General features: G+C 42.1%; 1 protein-coding gene and 1 long non-coding RNA gene across 8 annotated transcripts in view; one reads left to right on the top strand and one right to left on the bottom strand.

Moving 5' to 3' along the window:
* Window positions 1-110: 110 nt before the first annotated feature.
* LOC137858765 (uncharacterized) lies at window positions 111-5,984 on the top strand. Of its 2 annotated transcripts, none has more exons than XR_011097985.1 (4): window positions 111-893; window positions 2,704-2,809; window positions 3,856-3,979; window positions 5,216-5,984. It is a non-coding gene; the product is annotated as an uncharacterized lncRNA (long non-coding RNA). The 2 variants fall into 2 exon arrangements; XR_011097986.1 differs by lacking the exon at window positions 111-893 and adding an exon at window positions 904-1,775.
* Window positions 5,985-6,382: 398 nt separating this feature from the next.
* Window positions 6,383-10,750, bottom strand: part of CACNB4 (calcium voltage-gated channel auxiliary subunit beta 4) — a 65,431-nt gene continuing 61,063 nt past the window's right edge. For 4 of the 6 annotated variants that reach the window (XM_068686931.1, XM_068686932.1, XM_068686933.1 and 1 more), the window contains one exon: window positions 6,383-9,410. In XM_068686931.1, the coding sequence (XP_068543032.1) occupies window positions 9,150-9,410 (261 nt within the window). In that variant the 3' untranslated portion in view covers window positions 6,383-9,149. The remainder of the gene's footprint in view (window positions 9,411-10,750) is intronic. The other 2 variants (XR_011097984.1, XM_068686934.1) reach the window with 1 other exon arrangement.

Genomic DNA, 10,750 nt, shown 5'->3' with positions numbered 1-10,750 from the left:
GCTGCAAACTGGCCCGTAGCTGAAGTAGTGAGGTCTGGAGCGATCTGAGTCTCTGTTCACATCTGCAGGATTTCGTGCTTTTTGTTGCAGTTGAAGAAAATGAACATCCTGATAATGAGCTTCAATATTACAACTTTAATCGGATACAAATAAATCCCACGCTGCACCAGTAACATCTGTAGTCATCCAGGTCGAAAATAACTGGATACAATATATTATTGTCTGTGGCCTTCCTGCTTCACGCTTCTTTCCAGCAATGCAGGGTCGGCTGCCTAAATGGCAGGAAACCCAGACAGGCTCCGCTGCGTGAGCCCAGCCACTTCCAGCCGGTCTGAAAGCTTTGCTTGGTGAACAATCGCCGGCAGGCCGGGAAAAAAAGCCTCTCTTTGAGGAGGAAAGCTGTTTGCTCTGTGCAGTTTTGGTTCCCTGTTTTGACATGACCTCATTTTTAACCTCGGACACAGCAAGCAGCATGACTTGGGGAAAAAAGCAAGACTTTATTGTGTGTAAGCACAGTGCACAAACACACCTCCCTGCTGCCCAGCTGCTGAAGTTACCAAGATTCAGGTCCTCCTCTTAGGGCAAGGAAGGGCGTCCGAGTGCAGCACCTGCAGCTCCCGGCTGGCCGGGGAAGGCGAAAGAGAAACCAAGGCACGTGGCAGGAGCCGCCACTGCCCACGTCAGCACGGCAGGCACTGGGCTGGGCTGTGACCGTCAGCAGGGCAGTGCAGCCGCTCCTTTCGGCAAGTTCGGCATTCAGCCTGCAGAGGAACTACTCGTCCTCGCTGCTGAACCTCAGTGGAGAAGCTCGGTGCCGCGGTACATCTCTACCAGCAGTCCCCCGGTGTAAACACCGAGTGATTCCGAAACCCGTGGGCTCGTCCCAGGGTTAGGTAGGTGTGACCGAAGTAGGCGAGAAGGTAGCAAAACATGGTTATTTCGAACCTTTAACTAGCAAGGCATTGTTTTTTCCCTCTACCTAGTTCTTGCTAGACCCTGTGGCTTTTTGAAGCAAGGTGTAAGCTGCAGCAGCACCTGCCAGAGCTGTAGCAGGCGGTGCTGGGCGTTGGGGCCAGCGCCCTGTGTCCTGCCATGCCGCTTGTCTGTACCCAGCCACTGTGAGAAAAGGGTGGCATTTTTACAAGATGAAGGAAAACACGGTGTATTTTAGGACTAGGAAGCTGTTAGGATTTCATCCCTTGCTTCCCTCTGGTAGTCCAGCTGCAATCTAAGATGACTGCACGATGGCCTGGTGCAACGTTCGCTGCACTGCTGCTTTCCTACGTGATAGCGCTAGCAGTAGCCTTGCCATAACTGGTGGAAGCTTTCCAGGAATGGAAATCGGTGCGGCTTTTTGTAAATACAATTACACAATTTCCTCCTGGACATTCCAAAGGCCTTTGTCAGGTCGTGTACGTCTTGCTCCAGGTAACCATGAAGCAGACTGGGGGCACTCGCATACCCCCACAGGTCAGAAGCGCGCTGCCAGCCTGCGGTGTGGTTTCTTAATTAAACAGCTTTGATTAAAACTCACATGCTTCTGTCTAATTCTGAACAGTTAGACAAGGTAATTCAATTCATAAACATTTAAGCCCCTGCACATGCACTAGATACATAAAAGTCGGGGTTGATTCACATCCTAATTACACAGCTTACCTGCTGAATGTATTTCTTCCCGTCGAAGGCAGCCCCAGAAGGCTGCAGAAACACCGTGGCTGTTGCAGGTGCCATCAGCCCAGCAAATGCAAGAGGAGCCCCCGGCGCCCGAGGAGGAGGTGGGTGGCAGGAGGCAGAGCAAGCAGCAGCCCGTGGTGGGCTCCATGCAACGCTGTGCAACTTGGTCCCCCACTGCCATGCCTGCTGAAAGCACAGCCCCTCAGGTTCAGAGGGTCACAGCCTTTGGTTGGGCTGCTCTTACTCACTCTGAAGAAATCTGTTGGCTTCCCCAACAACTCCAGAAGGGAGCTCGCCCTGTAATTCCACTCCTGCGGTTGCTTTTTGGATTTAGCTAAAGGCAGCACCTTCCAGTGCTTTCTTGCTTTCAAGACACTATAAACAGCATTTGGTTTTGCTTCAATTACTCCTTCACTCCTTAATACCTCACATTATTCTGATAAGAGTTTCTTTCTAGGAACAAACGTTAAACTGATATGCGATCATCTTGGGGATTGGATTGAAAGACCATTAATGTTCTCGAGAATCCTTCAGCTGAGCAGTTGGCCGAAAGCATTTTATTTCTTGATGGAGTAGTGAGATATCACACAGATCTCTGTACTTCTGGGTTGCGACTATTTAAGAGCAGATAGATTCAAAAATAAACCTCGTTCATCTCAGAGCAGATGCACGTCTCTCTCCAGAATCTCATTAATTTGGACTAAAAATGCTAACACTTGAAGCTGTTTCCAAAAACTATCGTTAAACAATAAAAATGCCACAACGTTCTCAACTGTTTTCGTGACTCCTCTGCATTTTCCCAGTCCTGAGTACTGAACACAGAGACTCAGAAGACTTTTGAACGTTGTTTGTAGTTTTTGATTTATTGTAGAAAAGTTATTGTAATGCAGGTCGGTTTTGTACATCTAAATTCCATAAAACAAATCCATAGAAATGAGGATACTACCAGCATGCAGTCTGCATCGTCTTTTTTAAATGATTCTGATCACAAAAATAACAACACTTTTTTTTTTTTTTTTTCTTGGAAAGCCACTGAAAGCTGAGGGAGAGCAGAGCATGCAGCACTGTACACATTTGCATAGTATGTTTTACCCAGCATGCCTCGTCGAATGCTACACAGACAGTATCTATAGAGGTAAGAACAGAAAGGGGCAAATCAGCAGAAAACGTACATTTTGGGGTATCTTTTCCGGCAGAGGCAGTGATGTCTTCACCACGGTGACTCTGACCTGGCTCCCGGCGAGGCTGGGGCAGCTCGGCCAAGCCATCGCTGGGATCCAGGCGCAGCGACCAGCAGATCTGCTGGCAGCTGAGAAGCCCAAGGTCCAGGGTTTGCAGCTCGAGTGCTCGTTTCTTCTTTCTGTAGCCCTCCGTTCCTCATGCAGACACATGGTTGCACTGCCTGACTCTCCCCGTGCTGCTCCTGTGCAACCTCACTGACTTTGCTTGCTCGGGAGGAGAGCCAGGCCTGCTGCCAATGCCAACACACCTTGAGCCCATGCACATGTTCCTTAAGCTTGCTTGCCTTTCGGTTTTAAACTCTCAGCAGTGTCCCAGCGCGCCGGGTGGGCCCTTCTTCTCTCCTGCACCTCCCGGCCCCGCACACGGTAGCGTTACGGCCCCAAGTAGGGCACCGGGAGCGCTTTGTCGTGGACCTTGGGTACCGCCAGCAGTCACCTGCCACCATCGATACGTTGGCCGTAACTGGAAGTTTGCTTACGTGCACGGAGTTTCAGCTTGGAGGAGGAAATCGGCAGAAATGAAGGCAGCGGACTTTGTAATTTTAAAAGGTCCTTTCTTCGTTAATTACTACGGAGGGAATAGAAGTTGTTGAAAAATCAAGTCACGTATGCAAAATGCAAGGCCTTAGGAATGAACTGCTGGAGGATCAGGCAACGAGTTAAACCGACTGAAAATGCAGTAAATCCATCGATGCTGGATCAAAGGATCTACCCAGTTTTTCAAAAATAAAATGCCCAATGCAATAGTGGACTAACTGTAACTTTGTGCTATTACAAATGTGCTTCTTTTCCCTTGCTCTGTTTTTACATCATTGGCAAATACACTAATCTGTACTGTACAATACATTTCCTCACTATATTGATTTTCTACTGCTTCTGCAGAGTAGGAGTAATATCAAAGGGGACTCTGGCACCAAGTTTACTCTATTTTGTTTTTCAGGAAATACTTGTAAGGCAAGTGATCTGTGGTATGTGACGTTTACAGACAAGGCAGTCAAACGCGGTGTCAGCAGCAGGACCCAGTCCAGACAGTCCCGCACTGCCAAGACGTCTGAGGGGAAAAGGTGAGTCTAGAAACACCACGGAGACCAAGGCAGCGCTACGCCCCGCCTCGCCACATTCAGAGAAATTGGCTATGAGTCATAGAAGGAATGACACGCTCTTTTATCTGCCTCAGAATAATTTCTACCTTCTCCCCAGTTTTGTGTATGATTCGAGCAGACTGTTGCTCTGGACTTAAACGGATTCTGTGTCAGGGAGAAAACCTTTGTCTCCAGCCTAACAAAAGTTTGGATACTAAGCAGAATCCTCAGCTCTTTTCCAAGCTAGTTCCTTTCACAACATTATTAAAATGTCCCTTTATTTTTCTCTATAAAATAAATTGCACTCGAATAACAATCTAACACAGGTTATTCAAATAGCTGCTCTTCATATAACGTACTCTCTTTTGGTCTCACTTTAACAATAGCGCTAACTTCATTTCCCCAAAGCTAAAGTTGGCTACGTTACAGTACCTTGCAGTCTTCTTACTCTCTGGAGAAGCAAGAATTGAAGGACTGGGAGGTGACTGCATCAAAAGACACGGCAGCAAAACGCCAGGTAGCTAAACCTGCTTTAACACCAACTGGGGCGGATGACCTAATTTTAAAGTAATGACTTTTAAGAGAGAAAATAGATTTGTCTAAGCGGTATTTTACACAACATGCATCAGATTTTGATTTTGATTTTTTTTTTTTTCCTTTGTGGTCTCTTAATTATTTTTTTCTTTAAATATGTGAAGGCTGTGGAATCAAGTACAGGCTTAAAAAGCACTGAACTTGGAAAACAAAATACACCAGAGGACACATTTAATATATTCCTAAAGCAAATGTGACTAATGAAAGCCCTGATTTACTCAAATTAGTATGCTCTAAGGTAACAGTATTAGCAATATTATCTTGGGAAATAGTAGAGTGATAGTGGGAAAGAGGTTTTGGGGGGTCTCAGAGGAGTCTACAGCACTGAGACCAAACTGAATTCAGAAGATGTGCAGTCAAACTGAACTGCAGCTTAAGGGCCTATGCACATCTAGAGTAGCTACCATCATTTTCTTGTTCCTACAGCCACCTGTCCTCCTTTTTGTAATTTTCACTCCACAAATACGTGCTAAACCACATTTTAAAAGCAAGGGACACAACAGGTTAAACCCCCAAATACCAACTTCAGAAGAAGCTTTCAAACCTGGAGGAAAAAAAAAAAAAAAAAAAGAAAGAAAGAAAGAAAGAAAGAAAGAAAACAGTAAAATGTTCTTCTATCTGCAGAAACCACCAGCAACGCTCTGCGAATGGGTGCTGGCAGCTGCCCTGCTGGAGGCACCGAGCGCCCTCCGCCCCATGCCTGCTGGCGTGCCTGGGTCGCTCAGAGCCAGCCAGAAAGACGCGGTGCCAGAAGTGGGCTCGGCAATGAGAAGTGGTGTGCCTAGCGAGACACGGGGCGTGCTTCACGAACTCCTCTTGCTTAGCAAGTACAGAATCTGGGGCGCCACCTCATTTCCACGGTAAGACAATTTTTCAGAGGAAAATCTAGGTGTAGGGCCACGCTGCACTAGCGGTGCTCGACTGATTTTTACCAGCCCACCACGTTTAGAAAATGATCACAGAATTTGGCCTACTATTTATAAACTAAAATTTGACGTAGAACGGCTTTAATTGTCTTCCCTTTTAAACAGCAATTTCATACTATACTCACTGAGAAAACACCGTCAGTTGTGAGGTGCACATCCCATAGGATAACTGCTCGGCCATGGAGCTAAGTATAAGAACCTGTACATCTGTTAAATACAACTTGTCAAAAAGGAAATATTTTGAATTAAGAATTTAACAGTGAATGGTCTTTAAAGGGGCTACAAGATTTTTGAAATACTTTGCTAATCCATTCACAAGCACATGAATGCACTGACATATATTGTCTTTAGACCTTAATACTGCCATATCACTTTTATTGGGCAAACTATCAGCAATCCAAAAGTGTCCTAACAAAAAAAAAAAAACAACAAAATGTAACAAAAAAAAAATATAAACATTTCTAAAATTCTCTGTATAAGCCAGAGCTTAGGAACAGAACTCTGATCTTTACGGTAATAATATTTTAATAGCAAGAGAAATGGTATGAGGACTGGAAAATTAGTCGTATTCATTGAGGAATACATGAACTTCACAATTTTATATAGCGCCATTGCATAATAAATCACAATACAGCTGGCTAGCATTGCTGAAGTTCTAATACAAATACTATGAGTTAACATGTCCTGATCAACATTGCAGCTGTTACTGATTACTGTGTTTCCTAAAAATAATTTATTTTTAAAAATGAAAGAGTTCCAGTAGCTCGTATCTAGAATAAATTAATAATCTATCAGCATGTTCAGTATATTTGTACTTAAAGATATATCTATCTTCAAAGAATAAAAAAACCACCAAGCAATGAGATCTGCTGGATCTTTTATAATTGAGTTCTTATATTAAAATGGAATGGACAGTGGGAGAGAAGAGGGTAAACTAATTACATACAATAGTAAAGTAAACTTAAACCCATATAATAAAGGAACTTGATAGGTTCCTTCAAGACAATACATGACTTCCCTCACGAGATCGATTTATTAGAACAAAGAAAGTAGTTTTGGCACTTCAGATGCTGCAGGTGATGGAATTTATGCATATGTGTAGTGTAGATCTTTCCCTTTACTAGCGTGACATGGAAGACTTCAAAACAAGGCTCCAAAAGGCTCTAGAAATAAATGCCATTTTTGTCTAGGAAATGATAAAGCAGTAACCTCGTTTACTAGAAAATATATGTAGGTGCTCCGCAGCTACCTGCCATTAAAATGCAAATATCTTCAAGCAATTAAATGATCTGATCCCTAATGCTACTACAGAATAAAGATAAACAGCTGTCTAATCTAGCTTTATACATCTCAGTGCATCCTTTGCAATTAATACTTTAATGCACACAAACAAGAAACTTATTAAAGCTTATAGAAAAAATGTTTTGCCTAATGCCTTCTTTCTCATGCAGGTATGTGTGCTGTACATGTAATAAAGATTTGTAAAAATTACTGGAGAATGCTCCACTGTGCTATAGCAGAAAATATTAGAGAAGGCAGCTGAAGCTACCATTCCCAGACCAGATCTCGTGGTGCTTTCTCACCCTAAATGCGCTTTTGGAATCTGCAGGCATTTAGTTGGAGAAAATCAAACGGGATCAGGTCTGTCGTGTCCATTCTTAACTCTACTACTCCAATGGATGCAGGTATTCTAAATTTTTTCTTGGTAACTGGCCCATTTGAATCACCTAGTAATGTTTAAGGATGCCTTTTAGGCAGAAGAACTGTTTAAAAAACTAATCATGCATCCACGATTTTTTAATGCTGCTAGAGATGTACATCATTTTTGGCTACACCAGATATGAGATGAATTACTTTTCTTGTTATTAACAACAAGAAGATAACCAGACTCAATGGTGGTGGAAAATCTCAGTGATCTTTGTTAACTGGTCCAGAAAGTAGAATAAACTGTAGTATTCAGGAAGTTCAGTTAGTGCTACATGCTTTTAAAGCCCGCTTTTGGGAAGAAAAGAAGCGGATACAAAAGTCAATGATCCTCATTTTTTGCAAAAATAGTTTTGCCATGAACCTGCATAAAAAATGCACGTTCGGCATAGTTCTGTCAATTTTAGAAAATGCATGCAGTGTGGAGCTTTAGGAGTCTCTGCTTAAAGACATCAGTGTGTTGTACAAAATTGTCAGTTCTGGTAACTTTTTCCATCATATTGGATCTAAGGCTTCACTGATGATGTAAGACATAAGGTCTGATCACGTAAGTTTATCTATTTAAAAAGAAATGAAGACTCAGTGGGTGAGAAGAAGTGATCATTAAGAAGTAAGGCAGCAGTATCTCCAAAGATTTATCATAGTTCTTTGAATTAAAAACGTCAGCTCTACAACTTTATGTGAGCAGATTTTTTTTTATCTGATACTCCATTTTTATTGCAAGCTAATTCTGACCAATTTCCTATTTTAACTTTTGATACTTTATGAGTGTTCAACCCCGCCCCCTTCCCTCAGATTTCACTACTGAAATTTAAACTGATGTTCTTCTGGAGAATTCTTGTGCGATGCTGGAATTTTCAGACATTCAAAGATGGATTTTGAAAGATGTAACAAACAGGTACTCAGACGTACTGGAATGTGGGTAGTCTACATACTGGGTAAGAAAAGTGTATTGTTTTTCATTTAAAAAGGCAGAATAGTAAAAATGGGAGAAAAAATTACTTATCTATCCACCAATATTCTGTTTTGGGACTACTAGCTATATTCAGGTAAGCGAAAGGAGAGAAAAAAAAAAAAAGCCTATTCTCAACCTCTAACCATACAAACCATTCCTACGTTTGTTCATGTTCCTATTTCCCTTGATCCTGTCATAGTTCATCTTTGCTGACTGCAACACAAATGCCAGTACTGGCTAAACTAAAGAAATCATTTTGCTGCAACACTCATGCCAGGTCAAAAAATAATTTCAAACTGGAAAGTATTTTGTAACTGCTGCAATAATTTGTGATATTTGGCACTCTCAATAAATTGTTTGTTTGGTTTGTCTGAAAAAGCCGTTCTGGAAGTAAGTAGTTAGAATAAAATACTTTTATTCTAGAATAAAATACTTTTATTCTAACTCTAAATGTAAATTGAGCTTCCAGCAAACAAATACTGTAGCTGACTTTCCAGCTCCTAGTGATTTGTAATTTTCAGATTTTTCATTTTATTTTTTTCAATTGATTGCAACATGCTCAAGTCGACTTTCCAGTCAATTCACCCGAATTCCAACAGGAATTGGCTTATAAATTGGTTCCAACTGGAACTGGTCATTTGGAATTTCCAGCACAGGAAATTATTTTATAAGTGCCTTGATAAGTATCCTAAATTACAAACTGATGTGCCTAATATCTAATGACAAGAAAAGGCATGGCTATAAATGTAAATGCTGTACTAAAAAAAACAAAACCCAAATACAACCTATATGATCGGGCATAAACGTAAGGGCATGGTAACTTTTTTTGTCCCCTACTTAACATCAAATGACAGCAGATTGTAACCTCAGTATGACCGCATTACATCTGCCAAATTAAGATGAATTGGTTTTCCTAGCTACGTTATGGCAAGTTATCAACTGATGAATACTATTTTTCCCCGGGTTCTTGAACTCAAAGCCTATGTCGTGAATCATGGCTATATCCTCCAGGGGATCCTCGGTTCCTATGGGGTTTGTAAGTGTCCTGGTATGAGTCAGAGTACTCTTCTTCCACTAGAGGATAGTGATCTCGGCTGTGTTGGGAACTGGAAGACAAGCGGTTCCTGCTCTTCCGAGCCCTTTCATTGTGATAATTTTCATCTGAGGTCATTAGACTTCGTCGCTCAATGGGAGAGTTCTCTGCAGAATGGCTGCTGTGCCTCATACGCTGGCTCTACAAGTGTCAAAGAATCCAAGCATTAGTACAAATAAAGAGTATTTTGTATTTTCAAGCTAGTTTTGAAACTTATTCTGAGGTCTTTCAGAATCCATCCACTTTTGAGTAATTCATTTTATATTAAAACCTGTATGCTTACAGGAATGGGTCACAACAACAGTCTGGTTCCTAGAGCTGAAAGCAGACTGATTATTATATGTATTTATATGCATATATATATATAATGTAGCTATATATATATAGTATTATAATGCTTTTTTTTTTTTTTCTTATGGTATTCACCTTGTTAAATATTACAGGCCATTTAGCATGAAAAGTGAGCTGATGTATTCAGCATTTATCACTTTTCTCTGATCACGAACATAGTTACATTCATGCCTCTATTCTGCTTAGAAATAGTTCATCATTGACCTATGTATTTCTACAAAACATCTGGAGAGGGTTTTTTTTCCTGTTGCTTTTAAAGGTGCAGCTCTCTGAGCCCTATTTAAAAACCTCCCCAGGACCAAACAACTGATGGGCAGCTATCTAGCTGAGGGATGGTTAAAATATTAACAAGTTCTTCCAACTAAAACATAATAAAAATTTTAAATAAGGCGACAGAAAATCTTTTACTGAGATAATTAAAAGATTTAGCCTCTGCTATCCTCACATTCCCATATGGATAACGCATTACATACAGACAAGATTAGTTGATTAGTTTGCTTTTTTTTTTTTGCCAGTGAACTGGCACGATGAAGAAGTAGCCTATGCAGAAATAACATTCTGTTTACTGTCACCACATTGAACCTCTCAGCATTCCAGCCGTCCATACTCTCAGAACAAACTCAGTCACTGCTTCTCCCTCCCTAGATTCTAGCCCCAAAGTCACTCTGCTGCTCTGTCCTTTAGCAGAATGTGCCACAACGGCTGCCCCCGCGGGGCCTCCTGCTCACAGGCACAGACAGCACCGTCTCCTCCTCTCGCTTCTGAAATTTCGGACGACGCTTTCTGTGCTACAAAACCTTCCTCCTATTGCTACAACCTCTCCATGGCAACTGTTTAACTGCATAATTTATACTAAAAGGCTTGTCTGCATGGGGAAGTATCGGTGCGGGCGGGTGTCCACTTCCAGCAGAGCAGATCGGATGTCCCATCCCCGTACGTGGATCGATGTTACCAAGGTTACTCGGAGACACCAGCCCCTGGGTGAGCGGACACAGAGGTGCCGTTCTGCACAGTCACACACTCCATTACTGGGCAGCAACTCCTACCACGCTATCCCCAAGTTTTCCTTCTAGCACCATCTTTTAGCAGTGATCGTACGCCAAAGTCCACGTATTTTCTTCAAGGGCAAC

Source organism: Anas acuta, chromosome 6 (genome assembly GCF_963932015.1).
Source record: "Anas acuta chromosome 6, bAnaAcu1.1, whole genome shotgun sequence".
NCBI lineage: Eukaryota > Metazoa > Chordata > Aves > Anseriformes > Anatidae > Anas > Anas acuta.
Note: the sequence above shows the minus strand (reverse complement) of the source record. Positions and strands in the feature narration are given on the sequence as shown.